Source organism: Pithys albifrons, chromosome 8, assembly GCF_047495875.1.
Source record: "Pithys albifrons albifrons isolate INPA30051 chromosome 8, PitAlb_v1, whole genome shotgun sequence".
NCBI lineage: Eukaryota > Metazoa > Chordata > Aves > Passeriformes > Thamnophilidae > Pithys > Pithys albifrons.
Genome location: NC_092465.1, coordinates 1,363,210 through 1,390,101, shown reverse-complemented (window position 1 = coordinate 1,390,101; position 26,892 = coordinate 1,363,210). Strand labels below are relative to the sequence as shown.

At 54.8% G+C, this 26,892-nt stretch overlaps 1 protein-coding gene across 1 annotated transcript in view; it reads left to right on the top strand.

Annotated features, from left to right (window-relative positions):
• The first annotated feature begins 6,681 nt into the window (after window positions 1–6,681).
• Window positions 6,682–26,892, top strand: part of KCNJ3 (potassium inwardly rectifying channel subfamily J member 3) — a 50,336-nt gene continuing 30,125 nt past the window's right edge. The window contains exons 1-2 of the mRNA XM_071561908.1: window positions 6,682–7,639; window positions 14,194–14,410. Coding sequence (XP_071418009.1) covers window positions 6,962–7,639; window positions 14,194–14,410 — 895 coding nt within the window. The 5' untranslated portion in view covers window positions 6,682–6,961. The remainder of the gene's footprint in view (window positions 7,640–14,193; window positions 14,411–26,892) is intronic.

Sequence of the window (26,892 nt, the reverse complement as noted above, 5' to 3'; positions counted from 1 at the left end):
CCACCGGGATGGGAAGGGTGACAGCGCCAGGATGGGAAGGGTGACAGTGCCTGGATGTGAGGGGTGACAGTGCTGGGATGGGAAGGGTGACGGTGCCTGGATGTGAGGGGTGACAGTGTCGGGGTGGGAAGGGTGACGGTGCCTGGATGTGAGGGGTGACAGTGCTGGGATGGGAAGGGTGACAGTGCTGGGATGGGAAGGGTGAGACTGCTGGGATGTGAAGGGTGACAGTCCTGGGATGGGAAGGGTGACAGTCCCAGGAGGTGAAGGGTGACAGTCCTGGGATGGGAAGGGTGACAGTGCTGGGATGGGAAGGGTGACAGTCCCAGGGATGTGAAGGGTGACAGTCCCAGGATGTGAGGGGTGACACCCTGGGATATGAAGGGTGACAGTCCCAGGAGGTGAAGGGTGACAGTGCCAGGGATGGGAAGGGTGACAGTCCCAGTATGTGAAGGGTGACATCCTGGAATGTGAAGGGTGACAGTCCCAGGATGTAAAGGGTGACAGTCCCAGGAGGTGAAGGGTGACAGTCCCAGGATGTGAAGGGTGACAGTCCCAGGATGTAAAGGGTGACACCCCAGGATGTGAGGGGTGACAGTCCCAGGATGTGAAGGGTGACAGCGCCAGGATGGGAAGGGTGAGAGTCCCAGTATGTGAAGGGTGACAGTCCCAGGAGGTGAAGGGTGACGGTGCCAGGAGGTGAAGGGTGACAGTCCCAGGATGTGAAGGGTGACACCCAGGGATGTGGAGGGTGACAGTCCCGGGATGTGAGGAGTGACATCCCTCTTGTCCTCGGTGCTTCCCTGTCCCATCCCAAGGTCTGTTGGACGTTGTAGCTGGAGGTGATGGCAAAGTGCCATCGGTGTGTGACTGCTGGGCTTGGGTGTGACCCCAAAGACACAGAGAAAAGAGTATTTTTCTCCTCAGAATTGCTGTAAAGGTCAATTTAATTCTAAAGTGCTCCAGTTTGAACCAGTATGTGGTGAGGACACACTGGAAATGTTCTGAGAGACATTGTTGGTCCCTGCCCCCTTTGCTGTACAGTTCAATATTTATACAGTTTTGTAGAATTAAAATATGCTGGTTTAGTTTTCTTTTGGTGCATTCATCTTTTTCTAGACTATTTTTATTTGGTGAAGGGATTATCTGCTAAAACCCCCAAATTTCCACACAGTAAATCCATTTTTAGGGCTTTATTTCCACATTGAAGGTCAGAAATGGGCAGCAGAGCTGTTGGGGTGGGAGGGGTGAGAGGGAACAGGACAGGGCAGGTGGTGGGTTGGACTTAACTGTCCAAAGGTGGAGTTTAGGGTTTAATTTCCCTGATATTCCCTGGAAATCCTGGAATGTTCCAGGCCATCCTGCTGGAAATCTGAGCTTGGCTGTGCATCCAGTGGGGCCCAAGGGGGCACGGAGGGGTCACATCTCACAGCTGAACCCCTCGGGCTTGCCCTGCCCTGCTGGATGTGGCCAAATGCTGCATTAGCCCAGCTCTTGTTGGGGGGAAAAGGAAATAATTCCATGGGGAAAATGTGGTTGGATGAGCGGGAGCAGCTGGAGCACCCTGGGCTGTGGGAGGTGTCCCTGCCCATGGCAGGGGTGGCACTGGATGGGCTTTGAGGTCCCTTCCCACCAAACCATCCAGGATTCTGGGATGCTTTTGCCTTGTTTGGGGGCTGGAGGATTTCCTTAAGTTGTCCCTGGAATCCTGGAGGGTCTCTGGGAGGAAGGAAAGAGGGAAGGCATCTTAAAAAGAAAGGATTTCTAAACATAAATGAAAGTGAATCCTCCTGAGGCTGAGAAGGAGGGACCAACTCATGTCATCGCTGTAGTGGAAGCGGTTCCTGAGTAGTTTTAGCACAAATATTAATATGTAATAGTGAATTATGTCAGATTTTACTGTTCATTTCAGTTGCTGGACAAGAATTAGACCTTTTTGGTACAAAAGGGAACAGAAAGTGGTAAGTGTTGTGAGAGAAAATGACAGAACCTTTATCTGTCTGGTCTTAGAGTAGCAAATTAGGATAAAGATTTTTAATAATAATTTTTAGGGTTTTATAAATATAATTTTATAACTTTATATATTTCTATATAATTTTATAATTCATCCTCCTCCCCTGCTACACTGCACTTTGATGAACTCAGTCACAACCCCCCAGTTAATATCTCATTTCCCTCCATCCAGAGGAGAATCCCCACTCATAAAAACACAGAGAAAGCCCCAAATTCCCTCCTTTTCCTGGAGCTTTCCCACTTTCAGGTTGGCTGGGGAGAAGCAGGTGCCTCTGTGTGTGTTTGTGCTGAGCTGCTCTTGGCCCCAAACACCCAGATCACAACACGACTGGCAACTTTCCCTGCTAATTATTAAACTAGTTTGCAAAGATGCAATTAACTGTCGAGCTCGTGTTAATTATGGGTGTGAATCGTTTCCATGAATCACAAAGTGGCCCATTTGTGAGTGATGGTGACACTGAGGTGTTTCCCATTTTTTTTTAATTTCTCAGAAATGTTGGTCATCAGGACTGATGGCAGAGCTAAATTACAGTGAGGGAAACAACCCACATCTCATTTCCCATAAAATCTGGATTTCCCTCCAGTTTTGAGGTCTGTTGAAGGGATTTAAGGAGCAACCCCTGAATGAGACTCCACAGGGCATCACTGGGGGTCAGGAAGATCCTGGCACTGGTGCCACGACTGCCCACTCCAACTCCCTGTTCAAACTGGGCAGTTTCTGCAAAGGAAATGGGAGGATCTGCCCCCAAATCCGTATCCAGGCAGGTTCAAGGCAGTGGGATTGGATGGCACCACTTTAGGGACTGTCTCTGTTAATTCAGGTCATAAATAATCAGTTTGATTGTTTTATTTCTCATCAGCTCCTCCTGCTTCCCTTCAGTAGCCACATACTGGCCTGTGGATCAGATAAAGCCTGGAAAAGCTTCCAGGTCTGGAAATTGGGGAATTGCAGGTAATAAATGGAAACAGGTGAAAGCTCCAGAGGTCACTATTGCCCAGAGGAAGTTAAATGGAACTAAACACAAACTTCTCCCTGTCAGCTGGGAATCCTCACCTGGAATGTTCAGGTAGGAAGTCAGGCAAATACCGAAGGTTTGGATTTGGGAGCTCATCAGCACAGGAAGATTGTGGAGCTGCTGAAGAGAGTCCAAAGGAGGACATGGAGGTGCTCCAGGGCTGGAGCCCCTTTGGAGCCAGGCTGGGAGAGCTGGGGGGGGTCACCTGGAGAAGAGAAGGCTCCAGGGACACCTGAGAGCCCCTGGCAGGGCCTGAAGGAGCACCAGGAGAGCTGGAGAGGGACTGGGGACAAGAGCCAAACCAGACTGGTTTGGGTTGGAAGGGACCTTAAAGCCCATCCAGTGCCACCCCCTGACATGGGCTAGAAATATTAACACACTGAATTTTCCTTTTACTACAGTTACAAGTACTCCTAAAATCTATAAAAATGTAAAAAAAAATTCAAACCCCCCCCATGGCATCAGTAGGGACACCTCCAACTGTCCCAGGTTTCTCCAGCCTGGCCTGGGACATTCCGGGGATCCAGGGGCAGCCACAGCTTCTCTGGGCAGCCCTTGCCAAACCTGTCTGGGAGTCTGTGCTCGTTCTTGCTGAACCCATTGTTGCCCTTATTCCCCCTTTGGAGGTTGGTGGGTGTGTGCCCTCCCAGAACAAACAGGGACTGGGCATCGATGCCAGTGCGTCTGTTCCCGGTGCCAATGCAGGTGCTGGAGCTGCAGGAGATCAATGACTCACAGTCAATTTGGGGCCCCCAGGGACCCCCAGGCACAGCTCTGCCCCCATCCTGCAGGTACCTGGGGGGCCTTGGCTCATTTGTGCCTGCCAAAGGTGCAGGAGAGCAGGATGGATGAGGGAAAACTCTGTTGGGAAAGGTGCTCGTTTGCTCAAGGCTGCATTTGGAGTAATATTTGTAACAAATCGGTCAGGGCAAGTTTTTATGGTGTTTTTCATATTACAGGTGAGTCAGAGGGACTGTGGCACATAAACAGGGGCTGGCTGGGAGAGCTGGGGGACACCTCTGGCATGTGGGGACATGGGGCAGTGGTGGCCTTGGTAGAGCTGTGGAACTGTTGGACTTGATGGTCTTGGAGGGCTTTTCCAACCCAAAGGATTCCATGACTTTGATGATTCTCCAGGGGCTGCAGCAAAGGCTGCCCCAGCTCTGCTGCTGCCACGGGCTCCCTGCATTGCCCCATGTGCCAGCCAGGAGCTTCTGCCTTCCATGGTTCTGGAATTAGGGTTGGCCTCTGACTCAACCATTGCTGCTCCCTGCCATTGTCAGGACCACGGGAAATGTCAGAATCCCAGAATCCCTGAGGCTGGAAAAGCCCTCCCAGCCCACTGAGTCCAACCTGTGCCTGATCTCAACCTTGTCACCAGCCCAGAGCACTGTCACGTCCCCCTTGGACACCTTCGGGGTGGGGACTCCACCACTGCCCTTGGGCAGCCCCTTCCAATACCTGACAACCCTTTCCATGAAAAAATTCCTCCTGATGTCCAGCCTGCACCCAGTCTATGTCCATTGTCACCCTGAGGTGTCCCCAGGGAGCTGCTCAGGATACAGAAGGTGGTTCATCAGCCCCGTGTCTGCAGTTGTGTCCCTTTGCTCCTGAACTAATCTGATGATTCATGATGGAATTTTCTGTTCTGCATCCCAGGAACATTCAGCATCTCCATGTGAATCTGAATTGGAAATCCCCACCCAGGTTTCCTGAGTGGCTTTGCATCCAAATCAATCTCTCCTCGCACTGCAGGGCACTGTTCCCTCCTCCCACCCCTGTGGAAGGACTCCTGGCATCGATGGCACAACTAATTACTGGGAAGAAATCAGTCAGCTCATGGTTGGGTGAGGCAAAGAGTGTTCTGGGCTCTCCCTCACTCTGTGAGGTCTGGCTTGGCTGAGGAGCAGCACGAAGGAACAGAAGGAATCAGAGGGGAAGGCACAGTGAATTCCTGGGTGTTCCCACCTTGTCCTGTGGCTATGGAGTAATGGGATGAGCAGGGACTTCCTCACCACGAGCTCCTGGCTGAGGTCAGAGCTCCTCCAGGGCCTCCTGGCAGCTGTGCTTGTCACCAAGATCCTTCTCATGACAAAGGACATTTGCTCCCGTCTGTCATTCCCCTTTCCACTTGCGTTATTCCCTCCCCTCACCAGGGCCAGCAGGACATGGACACTGGAACCTGCTTGTCCCTGAAAAGCAATTCCAATGTTGAGTTTGATTTCAGTAATTAGGAGGGAATGGCTCCCCTGGGACTGTTGTAGCTCTGTAACTGTAACATTGTGATGAATAACATGAATTTGTGCCCAATTCCAGCCTAGAGATGGGAAAGAGGCAAGAGAGGCCTTTGGGAAACCAGGAGGGATGGAGGGAGGAGAAAGAAATAGGAGAACTAAGGGAGTAGGAAGGGAAAAAGGAGAGGGAAAGCTGGCAAGGCTGTGGCCTCTGGTCCAGGAGGGTTCTGGCAGTGCTTAACAAGAATTTGGGATGAATTCCACCCAGAATTTCTTTTAATTGGGTGGGAAAAAGAACCGACATTGTGTGTTGCAGGAAGGACAGTAAGGTAAGGAACGTGAGAGACTGGATGGGAATAGAAAATAGCAAAGTGAGACTCATCTTGGGAAAACTAAAATAATTTTCCAACAAAACAACCTGAAACAGAAATGCAGTGACAGGGAAAGTCCTTGGAAAGCAGTTCCAAGGAAGGTGAAAGGGATGGTGGGGACAAAGTGAGGTGTGTTGGGCTTCGCTGACAATCCAAACTTCCCAGCGCACCCCTTGGCACGTGGGCATGGATGGGCACCAGCCCTGGAGCACCGGGGGGCAGAAGGAGGGGCGTGGCACGACGGGCGGTGCGGGGGGAGTCACGGGGGTCGATAGAGGGGCGGGGGCGGCGCGTTGCGGAGCGCAGGGCAGTGCGGGAGGGGATGTGCGGTGTGTGGCGGGGCGGGGCGTGGGGGGCGTTACTGGGAGAGGTGTGCGGGGGGCGGGGGGCGGATCGAGGGGTGTTGCACTGGGGACATTGCGTTGCGGTCCGGGGCGGTGCGGGGGGCGGTGAGTTGCGGGTCCGGGGCGGTGCGGAGGGCGGTGAGCGGGGGACATCGCGTTGCGATACAGGGGCCGGTGCAGAGGGCAGCGCACAGGGGGCGGTGCGGGGGGCGGTGAGTTGCGGGTCCGGGGAGGTGCGGAGGGCGGTGAGCGGGGGACATCGCGTTGCGGTGCAGGGGGCGGTGCAGAGGGCAGTGCAGGGGGGCGGTGCGGGGGGTGTTGCACGGGGGACATTGCGTTGCGGTCCGGGGCGGTCCGGCAGGCGGTGCGGGGGGCGGCGCGTTGCGGTGCAGGAGACGGTGCGGGGGGACGGATCGAGGATTGTTACACGGGGGGCATTGCGTTACGGTCCGGGGCGGTCCGGCAGGCGGTGCGGGGGGCGGCGCGTTGCGGTGCGGGGGACGGATCGAGGATTGTTGTACGGGGGGCATTGCGTTACGGTCCGGGGCGGTCCGGGAGGCGGTGCGGAGGGCGGCGCGTTGCGGTGTAGGAGGCGGCGCGGGGGGCATTGCGTTGCGGTGCGGGGGGCGGTCCGGCAGGCGGTGCGGGGGGACGGATCGAGGATTGTTGCACGGGGGGCATTGCGTTACGGTCCAGGGCGGTCCGGCAGGCGGTGCGGAGGGCGGCGCGTTGCGGTGCGGGGGGCGGATCAAGGATTGTTGCACGGGGGGCATTGCGTTGCGGTCCGGGAGGCGGTGCGGAGGGCGGCGCGTTGCGGTGCGTTGCGTTGCGGTGCCGCCCCGCCCTGCCCTGCCCTGCCCTGCCCGCGGCCGCTGCCGGCGGCTCCGCGCGGGAGGGAGGGAGGGAGGCGGCGGCGCCGAGCGGAGGCTCCGCGGGCCGGGCCGGGCTGGGGGGCTCGGCGGGGCCGCGGCGCTGCGCGGAGCATGTCGGCGCTGCGGCGCAAGCTGGGGGATGACTACCAGGTGGTGAGCACCTCGGCCAGCGGCGCGGGGCTGCCGCCCCCCAGGGCCGCCCCCCGCGGAAAGCGCCAGCGCTTCGTGGACAAGAACGGGCGCTGCAACGTCCAGCACGGCAACCTGGGCGGCGAGACCAGCCGCTACCTGTCCGACCTCTTCACCACCCTCGTGGACCTCAAGTGGCGCTGGAACCTCTTCATCTTCATCCTCACCTACACGGTGGCCTGGCTCTTCATGGCCTCCATGTGGTGGGTCATCGCCTACATGCGGGGCGACCTCAACAAGGCGCACGACGACAGCTACACCCCGTGCGTGGCCAACGTGTACAACTTCCCCTCCGCCTTCCTCTTCTTCATCGAGACCGAGGCCACCATCGGCTACGGCTACCGCTACATCACCGACAAGTGCCCCGAGGGCATCATCCTCTTCCTCTTCCAGTCCATCCTGGGCTCCATCGTGGACGCCTTCCTGATCGGCTGCATGTTCATCAAGATGTCGCAGCCCAAGAAGAGGGCCGAGACGCTGATGTTCAGCGAGCACGCTGCCATCTCCATGCGGGACGGGAAACTCACGCTCATGTTCCGCGTGGGGAACCTCCGCAACAGCCACATGGTCTCAGCGCAGATCCGCTGCAAGCTGCTCAAGGTGAGGTGGCCCCGCCGTGTGCCAGGGCAGGGGCAGGCGGGATCCTGGGAGAATTTGGTCATGGAAAGGGTTGTCCAGCCCAGGGCAGTGCCGAGGTCCCCATCCCTGGAGGGATTTCAGAGCCCTGTGGATGCGGCACCTGGGGACGTGTTGTGGCCTTAGCAGGGATGGGGGAATGGTTGGTCTTGATGGTCTGAGAAGGCTTTTCCAACCTTAGTGGTGGGCCGTGGCTCCATGACCCCACTGCCGGTCCCCTGGGGACATCCCATCACCCCCTCTATGTCCCTGGAGCTGCTGTCCCCTCCTGCAGGAGAGCTTTGCCATCCCTCCCTCCTGCCCAGGGCTGTCCCCCTGTCCTCCCTGCGCTTGGAGCAACCCGCTCTAGTGGAAGTTGTCCCTGCCCACGGCCAGGATTTGGATCAGGATGGCAGTAGATCATTTTTGGGGTCCTTCTGCTGCTGTCCCAGCATTTCTGTGCTGTTTTCCTGGAGCAGCGACCCCTCCGGGAGCCGCGGGCTGCGGGCTCAGCCTCCGGGTGGCTCATTCTGCTCTTCAGCACAGCATTTAAATGCGTATTTATAGATTCCTGTAAAATGCTCCATTTCCCTGACAAGTAAATCCTTGGTAGCTCGAATCCCTCGAGGAGAAATCTCTCTGCCTTCCGGGCATAATGCTGAGCTTTGGGCGAGCCTGAGCCCGAGCCCAGCCAGGCAGAACTTTATTCCTCGGGAAGCTGTGCCAGCTTAGGCATGGCAAGCGCTGCCAGTGGCCCTGGGAAAATGGTTTGTTATCTGAGCCCGCTCCAGCGGCCGTGGAGCCGTGTGGGCCAGGGGATGGAGGGGAGAGGGAGTCGGGATGGAGGGGAGAGGGAGTCGGGATGGAGGGGGAGAGGGAGTCGGGATGGAGGGGAGAGGGGTCGGGATGGAAGGGGAGAGGGAGTCGGGATGGAGGGGGAGAGGGAGTCGGGATGGAGGGGGAGAGGGAGTCGGGATGGAGGGGGAGAGGGAGTCGGGATGGAGGGGGAGAGGGGGTCGGGATGGAGGGGGAGAGGGAGTCGGGATGGAGGGGGAGAGGGGGTCGGGATGGAGGGGGAGAGGGGGTCGGGATGGAGGGGGAGAGGGGGTCGGGATGGAGGGGGAGAGGGGGCCGGCTCGGGTGGCGTTTGGGGCTGGCAGAGCATCCTGCAGGGTGCCCTGCCCTCAGGTGCGTGCTGGGCAGGGCATGTGGGTGCTGTGAAGGAATGTGGGTGCTGGGCAGGGCAGGGGGGTGTTCTGACAGGGATATGGGTGCCCTGCCTTCAGGATGGATGCTGTGCATCAGGATGGGTGTCCTTCAGGGAATGTGGGTGCTCTCCCTGGGATGTGGGTGCTGTGCAGGGAATGTGGGTGCTGTGCAGGGAGTGTGAGTGCTGTGCAGGGAGTGTGAGTGCTGTGCAGGGAATGTGGGTGCTGTGCAGGGAATGTAGGTGCTGTGCAGGGAATGTGGGTGCTCTCCCTGGGGTGTTGGTGCTGTGCAGGGAGTGTGAGTGCTGTGCAGGGAATGTGGGTGCTGTGCAGGAATGTGGGTGCTGTGCAGGGAATGTGGGTACTCTCCCTGGGGTGTGGGTGCTGTGCAGGAATGTAGGTGCTGTGCAGGGAATGTGGGTGCTGTGCAGGGAATGTGGGTGCTCTCCCGGGGATGTGGGTGCTGTGCAGGGAGTGTGAGTGCTCTCTCTGGGATGTGGGTGCTGTGCAGGGAATGTAGGTGCTCTCTCTGGGATGTGGGTGCTCTCTCTGGGATGTGGGTGCTCTCTCTGGGATGTTGGTGCTGTTCAGGGCTGGTCAGGGTGCCCCTGCCCGGGGGGATACCCCTGGAGGTGCCCCCTCCTTCTCCCCTCTGCCCTGGCAGCCCCCCTTGGGCAGATGCTCTTCCTCCACTGGAGGTTCCCAGAATTGTCCTGTTTTGCCCCAGGTCTGTGTTTCTGATGGAATTTGGTGCTCAGGATGTCAGTGTGTTGTTGGGGGCTGCAGGACCCCCTGAACCCCTAAATCCTGTGCCAGAGGGAGGGGAAGAGCTCCTAAAGAACCCCCAAAACAGCCCTTTAGGAGCTTTAAAACTGTGAACTATCATATAGAAATATATAAAAATAACATGACAACATAATATCACATAGTTATATATATACAAACATATATTTAATCTATATTTGATAATAGTGACAAAATTTGTGCAATGTATTTAGTAATTAATGTGTAAACACATCTATTTATATAAAATATAAATATAATAAGGGGAATCCAGCAGTGCCCTTTGCTGAGGGGCCCTCCCTGAATATAATTTAACTCTTATATAGAGACCTATTTAATATATAATATTATATATAATATAACTTTAATAGTTCTTTAACAGCTTTAAAGCTTTTCAAAATGTATTTGAAGATATTAAAGAGCAGAAATGAGTCATGGCTGTTACAACATTTGGAAATGGCCTTTTTGTGTCCTGAGGTTCCTCAGGGGGAATTCTCGAAGTTGGAGCTTCCAACTTAGTGTGGCTCCAAAAAAATTCCCTGGCTTGGAAAAACGGGAATGAGCAGGTTGAGAGGAATCAGCTCTGGTTGTGGGAGGGTCCGTGGGCAGCTGGGAAAAGGGAGGGAGAAGGGAATAAATGGTAAATGTGGTTTTCCATGGATACAGGTAGAGCTCTGTGTGTTCCCTGTACAATATCCCTGCGTGGTGCTTTGCTTGGCTGGGTGGGGAACAAGGAAACTACAGAGAAGGGGAAAAGGAAATAAATGATAAAAGGAAAATAAAAGGAAAAATAGGGAAATAAGGGAAAAAGGAAAACAAAAGGAAAAAAGAAATAAAAGAGGAAAATAAAAGGAGAAAGGAAAAAGGAGGGAAGGGAAAATAAAAGGAGAAAGGAAAAAGGAGGGAAGGGAAAATAAAAGGAGAAAGGAAAAAGGAGGGAAGGGAAAATAAATAAAAGGAGAAAGGAAAAAGGAGGGAAGGGAAAATAAAAGGAGAAAGGAAAAAGGAGGGAAGGGAAAATAAATAAAAGGAGAAAGGAAAAAGGAGGGAAGGGAAAATAATAAAAGGAGAAAGGAAAAAGGAGGGAAGGGAAAATAAATAAAAGGAGAAAGGAAAAAGGAGGGAAGGGAAAATAAATAAAAGGAGAAGGGAAAAAGGAGGGAAGGGAAAATAATAAAAGGAGAAAGGAAAAAGGAGGGAAGGGAAAATAAATAAAAGGAGAAGGGAAAAAGGAGGGAAGGGAAAATAATAAAAGGAGAAAGGAAAAAGGAGGGAAGGGAAAATAAATAAAAGGAGAAAGGAAAAAGGAGGGAAGGGAAAATAAATAAAAGGAGAAAGGAAAAAGGAGGGAAGGGAAAATAAATAAAAGGAGAAAGGAAAAAGGAGGGAAGGGAAAATAAAAGGAGAAAGGAAAAAGGAGGGAAGGGAAAATAAAAGGAGGGAAGGGAAAATAAAAGGAGAAAGGAAAAAGGAGGGAAGGGAAAATAAAAGGAGAAAGGAAAAAGGAGGGAAGGGAAAATAAAAGAAAAAGGGGGGGGGAAAGGAAAAAATTAAAAGAAAAATAAATAGAAGGAAAAAAAGGAAAAAACCCACTAGGCAGGTGTGAGAAATCTGCATTTTCCCACCCAGAAATGGGAGCCCAGAGCTGAGTGAGACACACAGTTTGTTGGGATTCCGTGTGCTCCCGACCCAGCCACGATCCCGGGAAAGGGGAACGGAGCCCCAGTGCTGGGAGAGGGGCAGAGGCTCTCCCTGTCCCTGCCCCTGCCCCTGTCCCTGTCCCTGTCCCTGTCCCTGTCCCTGTCCCTGTCCCTGTCCCTGTCCCTGCCCCTGTCCCTGCCCCTTTCCCTCTGTCCCTGTCCCCCTGCCCCTGTCCCTGTCCCCCTGCCCCTGTCCCTGCCCCTGTCCCCCTGCCCCTGTCCCTGCCCCTTTCCCTCTGTCCCTGCCCCCCTGCCCCTGTCCCTGCCCCCCTGCCCCTGCCCCTGTCCCTGTCCCTGCCCCTGTCCCTGCCCCTGTCCCTGTCCCTGCCCCTGTCCCTGCCCCCCTGCCCCTGTCCCTGTCCCTGCCCCTGTCCCTGTCCCTGTCCCTGTCCCTGTCCCTGTCCCTGCCCCTGTCCCTGTCCCTGCCCCTGTCCCTGTCCCTGCCCCTGCCCCTGCCCCTGCCCCTGTCCCTGTCCCTGCCCCCCTGCCCCTGTCCCTGTCCCTGTCCCTGCCCCTGTCCCCCTGCCCCTGTCCCTGTCCCTGTCCCTGCCCCTGCCCCTGCCCCTGCCCCTGTCCCTGTCCCTGCCCCCCTGCCCCTGTCCCTGTCCCTGCCCCTGTCCCTGCCCCTTTCCCTCTGTCCCTGTCCCCCTGCCCCTGTCCCTGTCCCCCTGCCCCTGTCCCTGCCCCTGCCCCTGCCCCTGTCCCTGCCCCTGTCCCTGTCCCCCTGCCCCTGTCCCTGTCCCCCTGCCCCTGTCCCTGTCCCCCTGCCCCTGTCCCTGCCCCCCTGCCCCTGTCCCTGCCCCTTTCCCTCTGTCCCTGTCCCCCTACCCCTGTCCCTGTCCCTGTCCCTGTCCCTGTCCCTGCCCCTGTCCCTGTCCCTGTCCCTGTCCCTGTCCCTGCCCCTGTCCCTGTCCCTGCCCCTGCCCCTGCCCCTGTCCCCCTGCCCCTGTCCCCCTGCCCCTGCCCCTGCCCCTGCCCCTGCCCCTGCCCCTGTCCCTGTCCCTGCCCCTGTCCCTGTCCCTGTCCCTGTCCCTGTCCCTGTCCCTGCCCCTTGCCCCCCTGCCCCCCTGCCCCCTGTCCCTGTCCCTGTCCCTGTCCCCCTGTCCCTGTCCCTGCCCCTGCCTGACTGACAGAGGAGTTTAAAACATCCCACTGAGGGCAGTGGAACTGCTCAGAGTGGGAATTCTCTGCAGGGAAGGCTGGAGGTGCATCCCAGGCAGTGGCTGGCACTGGACTGTGCACAGCAGCCTCAGCAGCCCCTACAGCTGCTTTGGGAAGTCTGATTGGAAAGAACAGGGAATTCTGCAATAAAGGGAATGAGCAAGAAGGGCTGTGATGGTCAGTTCTGCCTGTTCCTAACTCTGGGAGGAGGGATAAAAGCTGGAGGGGGGGTTTGAGCAGGGCTCCTTATGGATTGGGGATGCCAGTGGAGCTTGAGGAATTTGAGGCTTCAGCTCAGGGTGGGATCTTATGACTTTGTTGTGTAGCTGTTAATGATGGGACATTGTGGGTGACACGGTGACACTGGGGACACTCAGAACTGTCCACCAAGCACTGCCCCATCCCTGGGAGTGCCCAAGGCCAGATTGGACAGGCTTGGAGCAACCTGGGCCAGTGGAATATGCCCCTGCCCATGGCAGGAGTGGAACTGGGTGGGCTTTAAGGTCCTTTCCAGCTTCAGCCTCTCCTGGCTGGTGATGTTGTGGGTCAGTGGCACAGCCACCATCCTTGTTGTGTCCAGTGGCTCCATGTTGAGGACAGTGATTGCAATAAAATATGTGTTGGAGAGAACTCATCCCTGCTGGGAATGGCCAGGGCTGGGCTCCCACCTCTGTCCTGGCTGTGGGGCTGCACCAGGGTTTGGGTTTGCCTCGTGTGCTGGGTGGGGCAGAGCAGTGGGATGGGGGCTGTGGAGTGGGGGACATGGGGTGTGGGGTGTGGAACATGGAGTGTGGGATGGGGGATATGGGGTGTGGAACATGGAGTGTGGGATGGGGGATATGGGGTGTGGGGTGTGGAACATGGAGTGTGGGATGGGGGCTGTGGGGTGTGGGATGGGGGATATGGGGTTTGAGCTGTGAGGTGTGGAACATAGAGTGTGGGATGGGGGCTGTGGAATAAGGGATATGGGGTTTGGGCTGTGGCCTGTAGAACATGGAGTGTGGGATGGGGGCTGTGGGGTGTGGGATGGGGGATATGGGGTTTGAGCTGTGGGGTGTGGAACATGGAGTGTGGGATGGGGGCTGTGGGGTGTGGGATGGGGGATATGGGGTGTGGGGTGTGGAACATGGAGTGTGGGATGGGGGCTGTGGGATGGGGGATATGGGGTTTGAGCTGTGGGGTGTGGAACATGGAGTGTGGGATGGGGGCTGTGGGATGGGGGATGTGGGGTTTGGGCTGTGGCCTGTAGAACATGGAGTGTGGGATGGGGGCTGTGGGATGGGGGATATGGGGTTTGGGCTGTGGCCTGTAGAACATGGAGTGTGGGATGGGGGCTGTGGGGTGGGGGATATGGAGTGTGGGGTGTGGAACATGGAGTGTGGGATGGGGGCTGTGGGCTGTGGGCTGTGGGATTTGGGCTGTGGGCTGTTGGATGTGGGCTGTGGATGGGTGCCTTGGTGATGGTCATTCCAGCAGCAATCCCAGAACCCCAGATTGGTTTGTGTTGGAAGGGACCATCCAGTGCTATCCCCTGCCATGGGCAGGGACATCTCCCACCAGCCCAGGTTGCTCCATGCCCCATCCAACCAGGCCCTGGACACTCCCAGACATGCCCACAGCCCTCTGGGCACCCTGTGCCAGTCTCCATCCTGCTCCTGACCTGTACCCCCCTCTGTGCCTGTCCCAGTCTCGCCAGACCCCGGAGGGTGAGTTCCTGCCTCTGGACCAGCTGGAGCTCGACGTTGGCTTCAGCACCGGGGCCGACCAGCTGTTCCTGGTGTCCCCCCTCACCATCTGCCACGTGATCGACTCCAAGAGCCCCTTCTACGAGCTGTCCCAGCGCAGCATGCACACCGAGCAGTTCGAGATCGTCGTCATCCTCGAGGGCATCGTCGAGACCACGGGTGAGTGCGGGGCGGGCACGGCTGCGCGTGGGGCAGAACGTGCTGGGCACGTGGGGATGGGCTGTTCCTGCCCTGTGTGCCAGCAGGAGGGCACAGAACACTGGGAGTTAAACTGAAGTTGGAGATGAGAACGATAATTCTTTGCAGAGAGGGAGCTCAGGGATTGGAATGGGCTGCCCAGAGAGGGGGTGGATTCCCCATCCCTGGAGGTTTTTCAGCTGAGCTTGGCCGTGGCACTGAGTGCCATGATCTGGTAAAGGGACTGGAGTTGGCCCAAGGGTTAGACTTGATGATCTCAGAGGGCTTTTCCAACCCAATCCATTCCATCAGTCTGTGATTCTATGGATGTGGCACTGAGTGAGAATCCACCATGTCTTGATCCAACCCCACTGTGATCAGGGACAGAGAATCCACCATGTCTTGATCCAACCCCACTGTGATCACCAGTCCAGGGCACTCTGTGCCCTGGGCTGGTGACCACAGTAGGGTTGGATCAAGGGTTGATGATCTCAGAGGTCTCTTCCAACCCAACTGAGAAGAGCAACGAGGCTGGAGAAGGGACTGGAGCACAAGTGCTGTGGGGAGAGGCTGAGGGAGCTGGGGGTGTTCAGCCTGGAGAAGAGGAGGCTCAGAGGTGACCTCAGCACTGTCTGGAACTGCCTGAAGGGAAGTTCTGGCCACGTGGGGGTTGGTCTCTTCTCCCAGGCACTCAGCAATAGGACAAGGGGGCACGATGGGCTCAAGCTCTGCCAGGGGAAATTGAAGTTGGAGAGCAGAAAGAAATTCTTTGCAGAGAGGGAGCTCAGGGATTGGAATGGGCTGCCCAGAGACGGGGTGGATTCCCCATCCCTGGAGGTTTTTCAGCTGAGCTTGGCCGTGGCACTGAGTGCCATGATCTGGTAAAGGGACTGGAGTTGGCCCAAGGGTTGGACTTGATGATCTCAGAGGGCTTTTCCAACCCAATCCATTCTGTGATTCTGTGATTCTGTGGATGTGGCACTGAGTGAGAATCCACCATGTCTTGATCCAACCCCACTGTCTTGATCCAACCCCACTGTGATCACCAGCCCAGGGCACTCTGTGCCCTGGGCTGGTGATCACAGTGGGGTTGGATCAAGGGTTGGACTTGCTGATCTTGGAGGTCTTTTCCAACCCAATCCATTCCATGATTCTGTGATTCTATGAAAGAATGTGCCATTGGTTTGTCACCTCAGCACTAAGTTGATTCAGTTACTGCAAGACTCTAATCCCACATTTCTGTGACAGGCAAAAGTCACTGATGTTCAGATCACTTATGGAATGTGCAGGTCTTCAGCTGTACCATAAATGTTGGAGTGTGAGAAAGTGTGGTTAGAAATGGAGTAAAATGTTCAACCAGTGATTGTCCATCCATAGAATAACAGGTGGACTGCACATCTTCCACTTGGCTTTGTCCTGTGTAGCTCATGGACACCTGACCTTTGAAGGCAGTTTTCCCACTGTTTTCTTCAGGTAGGGAATCCTCTCAGATTCCTGTCTGGCCCCAAGTTGCTCTGCATTGGGTTAGTTGGTGTCTCAGGCTCATGCTAAGTCTAGTAAAAAAACATGATTCAAAATGTCATCAATCCTGTTTTGTGAAAAGAGCTGAAGTTTGGAGTCATTCAGTGCAGCACAGAATGTTGAAGGCCTTTGAGGTGGCCAAGTTGTGTTTTGCTCCAAAGTGTGGATGTTGGAGGGACTTTTGCAGTGTCTGTTACCAGAGTGATGCATTTGGTGCTCCCAGAGTGTCCTGTCCCCACTGGCCATGTGGTGACCCCATGGTGGGATTGGGAACATGGGGATCCCAGCACAGCCCAGGCTGGAGTGTGATGCTCCTGTGTCTGTTACCAGAGTGATGGATTTGGTGCTCCCAGAGTGTCCTGTCCCCACTGGCCATGTGGTGACCCCATGGTGGGGTTGGGAAGGTGCTGCTCCCAGCTCAGCCCAGGCTGGAGTGTGATGCTCCTGTGTCTGTTACCAGAGTGATGGATTTGGTGCTCCCAGAGTGTCCTGTCCCCACTGGCCATGTGGTGACCCCATGGTGGGGTTGGGAAGGTGGTGATCCCAGCACAGCCCAGGCTGGGGTGTGATGCTCCTGTGTCTGTTACCAGAGTGATGGATTTGGTGCTCCCAGAGTGTCCTCTCACCACTGGCCATGTGGTGACCCCATGGTGGGGTTGGGAAGGTGCTGCTCCCAGCACAGCCTGGGATGGGGTGTGATGCTCCTGTGTCTGCTACCAGGGTGATGGATTTGGTGCTCCCAGAGTGTCCTCTCACCACTGGCTGTTTGGTGGCCCCATGGTGGGGTTGGGAACGTGGGGATCCCAGCACAGCCCGGGCTGGGGTGTGATGCTCCTGTGTCTGTTACCAGAGTGATGGATTTGGTGCTCCCAGAGTGTCCTGTCACCACTGGCTGTTTGGTGACCCCATGGTGGGGTTGGGAACGTGGTGATCCCAGCACAGCCCAGGCTGGGGTGTGATGCTCCTGTGTCTGTTACCAGGGTGGTGGTTTTGGTGCTCCCAGAGTGTCCTGTCGGCAATGGCTGTTTGGTGACCCCATGGTGGGGTTGGGAAGGTGCTGCTCCCAGCTCAGCCTGGGCTGGGGTGTGATGCTCCTGTGTCTGCTACCAGGGTGGTGGGTTTGGTGCTCCCAGAGTGTCCTGTCACCACTGGCCATGTGGTGACCCCATGGTGGGGTTGGGAAGGTGCTGCTCCCAGCTCAGCCTGGGCTGGGGTGTGATGCTCCTGTGTCTGCTACCAGGGTGGTGGGTTTGGTGCTCCCAGAGTGTCCTGTCAGCAATGGCTGTTTGGTGACCCCATGGTGGGGTTGGGAGGGTGCTGCTCCCAGCTCAGCCCAGGCTGGGGTGTGATGCTCCTGCAGCCAGAGAGTCCATTCCTCCCCTTCCCAGCCTCCTTCCTGCCATGGGCAATATTCAGAATGTCTTTCATCCCTTTTTGGTCCCTGTGCTGTGTCCCACTCTCTCCATCCTGCTTTCCTTGCACATCCAAGAGCCTCAGGGAGGCTGGGACAGCAGAGGGGAACCCTCTGTGCTCCTCCAGAAAAACTGCTTGATACTGCAGAAAAACTCCCTGATATTTCCATAAAAACTCTGAGATATTTCCATAAAACCTCCCTAATATTTCCATAAAACCTCCCTGATATTTCCATAAAAACTCCTTTATATTTCCATTACAACTTCTTGATATTTCCACAGAAACTCCCTGATAATCCCATGAAAATTCCTTGATATTTCCATAACTCTCCCCGATATTTCCATAAAACCTCCCTGATACTTCCACAAGAACTCCCTGATATTTCCTCGAAACCTCCCTGATATTTCCATAAAAACTGACTGATATTTCCACAGAAACTCCCTCATATTTCCTTAAAAACTCCTTGATATTGCCATAAAAGCTCCCTCATGTTTCCAGAAAAACTCCTTGTTATTCCATAAAGACTCGCTGATTATTTCCATAAAAACTCCCTGATATTTCCACAAAAACTCCCTGATATTTCCACAAAAACTCCCTGATATTTCCATAAAAACTCCCTGATATTTCCATAAAAACTCCCTGATATTTCCTTAAAAACTCCTTGATATTTCCATAAAAACTGACTGGTATTTCCATAACCCCCCCAGATATTTCCACAAAAACTCCCTGATATTTCCGTGAAAATTCCTTGATATTTCCATACCCCCCTCGATATTTCCATAAAACCTCCCTGATATTTCCAAAACCTCCCTGATATTTCCTTGAAACCTCCCTGATATTTCCATAAAAACTGACTGATATTTCCACAGAAACTCCCTCATATTTCCTTAAAAACTCCTTGATATTGCCATAAAAGCTCCCTCATGTTTCCAGAAAAACTCCTTGATATTCCATAAAGACTTGCTGATTATTTCCAGAAAAACTCCTTTATATTTCCATAAAAACTCCCTGGTATTTCCATAAAAAACTCCTTTATATTTCCATTAAAACTTCTTGATATTTCCACAAAAACTCCCTGATATTTCCATGAAAATTCCTTGATATTTCCATACCCCCCCTTGATATTTCCATAAAACTTCCCTGATACTTCCACAACTCCCTGATATTCCCTAAAACCTCCCTGATATTCCCTAAAACCTCCCTGATATTCCCATGAAAACTCCCTGCTGGGAGACAGACCAGAACATGCCCGTGGTTTGTTTTTATTCTTTGCAGAATTTATTTCACACAAAATAACAGCAGAAAGGGCATTTTGTGGATCCCTCTTAGAATCTGAAAAGGAACTGGTATGTTTGGGTTTGTTTCAGTAAATATTTCAGACCTGGAAATTATACAAAGAATGAAAAAAAAAACAACAAAAAAAGGGATTTTCTGGGTCTTTAAAGCCTAATTCGTATCAGGCTGTGAATTTCGTGACCTACTTTTAGAGCTGAGCTGAATATTGGGCAAAATAGAGCAAAATGTGCTCCATCTTCATAAAACACCAAGGGATGAAAGGGTTTTAAAGTTAGGAAAACATCCTGCAGTGGGAGAAGATGGGAGAGGAGGAGAGGACAGGGCTGGGGGAGGGCCAGGAGAGGGGCATGGGAAGGTGGTGGAGGGCAGGGGAAGATCCTTCTCCATGGCACTGCCCTCCCTGGATGGTTCCAGCAGCAGCTTGTGCTGAGCCTGGTTGGGGAGGGCAAAGAAGGACATGAGGGAAGGGACAATCTCCCCTGAGGATGGTGATTTTTTTTTTTTTAAAGAGAGGAGGGCACTGCAATGGGGTTAAAACATGCAGGAGGTCAGGACCCACCTCCATCCTGGTGCTGTCCCAGCACGTTCCTCATCTCACCTTCCACCTCCCCTGCCAGTCACCTTAAAGCCAAACCATCTGGTGGGACAGAGGGTTTGCTCTGGGATCCTGCAATCCATGTGCAATCCATTTTTATGGATGTCCATGATGTGTTAAGAGCAATGGGCAACACCTATAGACTCATGGAATGGATTGGGTTGGAAAAGACCTCCAAGATCAGCAAGTCCAACCCTTGATCCAACCCCACTGTGATCACCAGCCCAGGGCACGGAGTGGGTCAGGGTTAGGGCTGGGCATGGAGTGCCCTGGGCTGGTGATCACAGTGGGGTTGGATCAAGACGTGGTGGATTCTCACTCAGTGCCACATCCATAGAATCACAGAATGGATTGGGTTGGAAAAGCCCTCCGAGATCAGCAAGTCCCATCCTTGATCCAACCCCACTGTGATCACCAGCCCAGGGCACAGAGTGCCCTGGGCTGGTGATCACAGTAGGGTTGGATCAAGACAGTGGGGTTGGATCAAGACATGGTGGATTCTCACTCAGTGCCACATCCATAGAATCACAGACTGATGGAATGGATTGGGTTGGAAAAGCCCTCTGAGATCATCAAGTCCAACCCTTGGGCCAACTCCAGTCCCTTTACCAGATCATGGCACTCAGTGCCACGGCCAAGCTCAGCTGAAAAACCTCCAGGGATGGGGAATCCACCCCCTCTCTGGGCAGCCCATTCCAATCCCTGAGCACTCTCTCTGCAAAGAATTTCTTTCTGCTCTCCAACTTCAATTTCCCCTGGCAGAGCTTGAGCCCATCGTGCCCCCTTGTCCTATTACTGGCTGTCCTTCTTCACGTGGTTGGTATTTATACCCCATTGCTGGGAGGGAGTGGGGGAAAAGGACACAATTTGATTAGTTTGGGCTGGTTTGGTTTTTTGTTTTTTTTTTTTTTTTGACAGAAGAGTTTAGCAAGAGTTTTCAGACACACCTTGTTTTTAGGGAAAAATGTTTAGATGGGATATTGGAAAGGCCGTGAGGGAGCCCCGAGATCGCCCGGCGGGCCCTGCTCGTCTCATCCCGCTGTCGGTGCCAACTCCGATCCCGGTGCTGCTCCCGATCCCGATCCCGATCCCGGTCCCGGTCCCGGTCCCGATCCCGATCCCAATCCCGATCCCGATCCCGACCCCGATCCCGGTGCCGCTCCCGATCCCAATCCCGACCCTGATCCTGACCCCGATCCCGACCCCGACCCCGATCCTGACCCCGATCCCGACCCCGATCCCGATCCCGGTGCCGCTCCCGATCCCAATCCCGACCCTGATCCTGACCCCGATCCCGACCCCGACCCCGATCCTGACCCCGATCCCGACCCCGATCCCGATCCCGGTGCCGCTCCCGATCCCAATCCCAACCCTGATCCTGACCCCGATCCCAACCCCGACCCCGATCCCGGTCCTGATCCTGATCCTGATCCCGATCCCGACCCCGACCCCGATCCCGCTGCCGCTCCCGATCCCAATCCCAACCCTGATCCTGACCCCGATCCCAACCCCGACCCCGATCCCGGTCCTGATCCTGATCCTGATCCTGGTGCCGCTCCCGATCCCAATCCCAATCCCAACCCTGATCTCGATCCTGATCCCGATCCCGATCCCGATCCCGGTGCCGCTCCCGATCCCAATCCCGATCCCAATCCCGACCCCGACCCCGATCCCGATCCTAATCCCAATCCCGACCCCGATCCCAATCCCAATCCCGGTCCCTCTCCTGATCCTAATCCCAATCCTGATCCCGACCCCAGTCCCGACCCCGATCCCGACCCCGATCCCAATCCCGATCCCAATCCCGATCCCGGTCCCGCTCCCGGCGGTTCCCATGGGTTGTGTCCCTGTGATGCCGTGAATGACCCTCTCCCCAAACCAGGACTCTGAGCCACGTTAGTGCAGGGTAAGATAAAAGTAAAGGTCCTTTAATATCACAGGGCCTGCAGCCCACAGGAATACAGGATGACATCCATGTGTCCCAGTTCTTGTTTCCATGGCTTTTATAATCAGACCCCTCCAATCATTGCTTTACACATTTCTCAGTCCAGCCCCAGTCCCACCCCTGGACCAACCCCTGGAATTGGGTTTGGGGTCGTCAGGACCCTCTGTCTTCATCAGCTCTTCTTCCTCAGGCACACAAAGGTCTCTTGGAGCTCATCCAGTTCTGGCTTTTGGGTCACTCTGACCTGTGTTTATGTTTCATTCTGTGGGCCTCTGATATCCTTCAGCTCTACCTTGGAAAGGAGTCTAAACAAGATTAATTAACTAAAGGAATTTGAGCTCCCTGTTCTGGGACAGGGGTAGTGATAGAAAGGCATTAAACTGTTAGAAATATTAACCCTCTAAAAATCCACAACTACTGTGTTCCTAAAATCTACAAAATGTGAAAATCAGAACAAAAACCCCTTTGGCATCACCCGGGTATCTCTGCAGAGGGAAAAATGGGGTTAATTTGAGCTTTCTGAGAGGTTCACACTGTGAGTGTGGCCACTGCAGGTGCAGAGACATCAGCCCCAGCACTGACAGGGTTTTTAAGGTTAAACCCCCAGATTTCTTGTCTTTGTGGAATAACCAGAGCCATAATTTGGAGGGGATTCAGCTGGGCCATCTCATCTGGACTGTGCTCATGCCAGGAAAGGTTGGACCAGGCCATCCTCGAGATCCCTTCCAGCCTGATGATGATGATGATTCTAGTCTGTGATTATTAGAAATGTGCTGCAATAATTTGCAGCTGGCTCTGGGGGAGGTTTGGAGGTGGAGTGTTGGGCTCTTGTCCTGCCTGTCCCCTTGTCCCCTGTCCGTGGTGGCACCGGTGCCACCCGAGCCTCAAACCTCTGCTGGTGTGGAAGGAACAGAAATAACTTGCAGTTGTTTGGGAGCCAGGGAACTATTTTTGGTTGGGTGTAAAAGTGAGGCTTGTTGGTTTTTTTTTTTTATCTTGGAAAGTCAGTGAGTAGGTCACACATCTGAGAAGGGTTTTCTCCTGAGTTTTGGGGTGTGTGGTGAGTGCTGGGGGCACCCAAGGGTCCCTCTGGGGCTCAGCCAGCCCCTGGACCCTGGGGAGGGTGAGTGTGTGGCCTGAGGGGAGTAGGTTGGAGGAAAATGCAATAAAGTGGATGATTTGCAGAAGAACTGAAGTTACAGCTGGGAGTGTTTGACGTGGGGACTGATCAGACTGGGTGGGAGAGGCTTGGGATGTCCTTCTGTGTCTGGTCCAGTGGAGCCCAGAAGGAACAGGCTGAGGTCAAAGCCCAGGCTGGGCAGAGGGGAGGGCTGGGTTGTGTGGATCAACATCAGCCCAGCTGATCCTCAGGAGGTGTCCCCCAGGAGTCCCTCCCTGTGTCCCCCAGGAGTCCCTCCCTGTGTCCCCCAGGAGTCCCTCCCAGTGTCTCCAGGAGTCCCTCCCCACTGCTGCTGTCCCAGCCCTCCCAGTGTCCCCAGAGTCCCTCCCCACTGCTGCTGTCCCAGCCCTCCCAGTGTCCCCCAGAGTCCCTCCCCACTGCTGCTGTCCCAGCCCTCCCAGTGTCCCCAGGAGTCCCTCCCTGTGTCCCCCAGGAGTCCCTCCCTGTATCCCCCAGGAGTCCCTCCCAGTGTCCCCAGGGGTCCCTCCCCACTGCTGCTGTCCCAGCCCTCCCAGTGTCCCCAGGAGTCCCTCCCTGTGTCCCCCAGGAGTCCCTCCCTGTATCCCCCAGGAGTCCCTCCCAGTGTCCCCAGGGGTCCCTCCCCACTGCTGCTGTCCCAGCCCTCCCAGTGTCCCCAGAGTCCCTCCCCACTGCTGCTGTCCCAGCCCTCCCAGTGTCCCCCAGGGGTCCCTTCCCTCTGCTGCTGTCCCAGCCCTCCCAGTGTCCCCAGGAGTCCCACCCAGTGTCCCCAGAGTCCCTTCCCACTGCTGCTGTCCCAGCCCTCCCAGTGTCCCCCAGAGTCCCTCCCCACTGCTGCTGTCCCAGCCCTCCCAGTGTCCCCAGGAGTCCCACCCAGTGTCCCCAGAGTCCCTCCCCACTGCTGCTGTCCCAGTCCTCCCAGTGTCCCCCAGGAGTCCCTCCCCGTGTCTCCAGGAGTCCCTCCCCACTGCTGCTGTCCCAGCCCTCCCAGTGTCCCCCAGGAGTCGCTACCAGTGTCCCCCAGGAGTCCCTCCCAGTGTCCCCCAGGAGTCCCTCCCAGTGTCCCCAGGAGTCCCTCCCAGTGTCCCCCAGGAGTCCCTCCCAGTGTCCCCCAGGAGTCCCTCCCAGTGTCCCCAGGAGTCCCTCCCCACTGCTGCCTGAGATTTGGAGTTTTGAGGGACAGTCACCATGTTCTGTTGGTCCTTCTGGGAGCAGATGGAATGTAACTGGGAGTGAGACCTGGGCAGGTTTCTCAGCAGCCCCAGAGGGCGAGTCTGCTCCAAGCCCTGCTCTGCCAGGGGCTTCTCTTGCATCCCAGGGGTAAACCAGATGTTAGTGCAGAGGGGAGAACTTTCCCCCTCTCAGCCTGGAAAGTTGCCTTTGTAGGGGTTGTCCAGTCCCCTCAGATCAGTTACTGCAGGAGAAAACCATTTGGTGGCATTAAGATGAATGAAATTGTGTTGGATTTTGACACTCCCAAGAGGGGGATGAGATGAAGGGAAGTTACACCTGAAGGGAAGTTCTGGCCAGGTGGGGGTTGGTCTCTTCTCCCAGGCACTCAGCAATAGGACAAGGGGGCACGATGGGCTCAAGCTCTGCCAGGGGAAATTGAAGTTGGAGATGAGAAAGAAATTCTTTGCAGAGAGAGTGCTCAGGGATTGGAATGGGCTGCCCAGAGAGGGGGTGGATTCCCCCTCCCTGGAGGTTTTTCAGCTGAGCTTGGCCGTGGCACTGAGTGCCATGATCTGGTAAAGGGACTGGAGTTGGCCCAAGGGTTGGACTTGATGATCTTAGAGGGCTTTTCCAATCCAGTCCATTCTGTGATTCTGTGATTCTGTGGATGTGGCACTGAGTGAGAATCCACCATGTCTTGATCCAACCCCACTGTCTTGATCCAACCCCACTGTCTTGATCCAACCCCACTGTCTTGATCCAACCCCACTGTGATCACCAGCCCAGGGCACTCTGTGCCCTGGGCTGGTGATCACAGTAGGGTTGGATCAAGGGTTGGACTTGCTGATCTTGGAGGTCTTTTCCAACCCAATCCATTCTATGATTCTGTGATTCTATGGATGTGGCACTGAGTGAGAATCCACCATGTCTTGATCCAACCCCACTGTGATCACCAGCCCAGGGCACACAGTGGGGTTGGATCAAGGGCTGGACTTGCTGATCTCAGAGGTCTTTTCCAACCCAATCCATTCTATGAGATGATCCTTCAGGATCCTTCTGACCCAAACCATTCTGTGATCTCCTGGCAGGAGACTGTTTTTGGTGTTTAGACTTGGCCTCAGCCCTGTTTCCTTAGAAACCCAGTGAATTCCACTTGGCTGTGCCTGCCCAGCAGGAGTGTGTGCTGAGCAGAGCAGCAGTTCCAGGAGCCCCAGCACTGGCTGTGCCTCTTGGCACCTCTGCTGCCACCCCTGGCATGCCAGCCAGGCAGAGGATATGACAAATCCTGGACTCACAGAATGCCAGGGAGAGGGATCCCATTGACTTTCCCCTTTTCCATGTTATTCCAATCCTGCACTGTCACCAGGGTGCAAATTCCTCACAAATTACAGGGAGGATTGGAAGGTGCTGAGTGTTTCTCCCTCTGGATATTATACTGAAAATAAACAGGGATTAGGAGCCAAATATCCTTGGTTTGAGCCACCTCTATCTTGACTTGGAGCCTCTTGCTTTGCTCCAGCAGGTGCTTATGGAGATATTTTCCCTCCAACTTCCCTTTCTCCTTTAATCCCTTGACTTCTGATCTGTGCTGCTGCTGAGGGGTTTAGAGAATTAGTAAATATACACAATAAATTTTGTTTTGACTGTCTGCAGAGGCAGTAAAGATTTTTTTGGAGATGTCTAATGAGTTGTTTAAGCAGGATCTTCTTGCTTATAAATCCCACTTGGCTGATTAAAATCACCATTTCCAATGCTTCTCTCATTAAACCATATAAAAATGATTTCTCATAGATGCCTCCCAACTTGATTAAGTTAATTTACTGCCTCGTCACTGAAATTTTAATTTCTGGATATATAAACATTTCTTTATGCTTTCCTTACTTCCTTAATTACAGGTTTTAGGTTGTGTGGGTAATCAGATGTGGGAAGGGGGAGCAGAGCCAGCACATCCCTGGAGAGAGGGAGGGAAGGAGGGACCTGGGGCTTCTGACCCCTCCTGGGCCTCCCTGGGCATCAGGGCTGAGCTGGGCAAAGTCAGGCTCTCCTTCTCCTTCCATTTCCCTTTTTCCCTTTTCCCCTTTCCCTTTTCCCCTTTCCCTTTTCCCCTTTCCCCTTTCCCTTTTCCCCTTTCCCTTTTCCCCTTTCCCTTTTCCCCTTTCCCTTTTCCCCTTTCCCTTTTCCCCTTTCCCTTTTCCCCTTTCCCTTTTCCCCCTTTCCCCTTTCCCTTTTCCCCTTTCCCTTTTCCCCTTTCCCCTTTCCCCTTTCCCCTTTCCCCTTTCCCCTTTCCCCTTTCCCCTTTCCCCTTTCCCCTTTCCCTTTCCCTTTCCCTTTTCCCTTTCCCTTTTCCCTTTCCCTTTTCCCTTTCCCTTTCCCTTTCCCTTTCCCTTTCCCTTTCCCTTTCCCTTTCCCTTTCCCTTTCCCTTTCCCTTTCCCTTTCCCTTTCCCTTTCCCTTTCCCTTTTCCCCTTTTCCCCTTTTCCCCTTTTCCCCTTTTCCCCTTTTCCCCCTTTTCCCCTTTTCCCCTTTTCCCCCTTTTCCCCTTTTCCCCTTTTCCCCTTTTCCCCTTTTCCCTTTCCCCCCTTTTCCCTTTCCCCCTTTTCCCTTTCCCCCCTTTTCCCTTTCCCCCTTTTCCCTTTCCCCCTTTTCCCTTTCCCCCTTTTCCCTTTCCCCCCTTTTCCCTTTCCCCTTTTTTCCCCCCTTTTTTCCCCCCTTTTTTCCCCCCTTTTTTCCCCCCTTTTTTCCCCCCTTTTTTCCCCCCTTTTTTCCCCCCTTTTTTCCCCCCTTTTTTCCCCCTTTTTTCCCCCTTTTTTTCCCCTTTTTTCCCCCTTTTTCCCCCTTTTTTCCCCCTTTCCCTTCCCCTTTCCCACCAGCCCTTTCTTTTAGCCAAACATCTGAGCAGACAGATTTTTAGGGGGCCACAGGAGGGGTCACAGCCAAGGATGTTTGAGGGGTCTGGGGATCTCCTGGGGATCTCCTGGGGATCTCCTGACTCTCCCTGTGACAGGACAAGGGGTTTAAAGTAAAACAGGGAAGATGCAGATCAGGTATCAGGGAGAAATCCTTCCCTGGAGGGAGGGCAGGCCCTGGCACAGGTTGGGCAGAGCAGCTGTGGCTGCCCCTGGATCCATCCCTGGGAGTGTCCCAGGCCAGGCTGGAGCCCCCTGGGCTGGTGGGAGGTGTCCCTGCCCATGGCAGGGGTGGCACTGGGTGGGCTTTGAGGTCCCTTCCAACCCAAACCACTCCAGGACTCTGTGACCCACACCTGCTGTGTGGGGAGTGCTCTGGGGTCATCCCAGCTGCAGACCCCAGGAATTTTCCCTGGGAATGCTGGAGGGTGCTCAGGGCTGGCTCTGGCACTGGGTT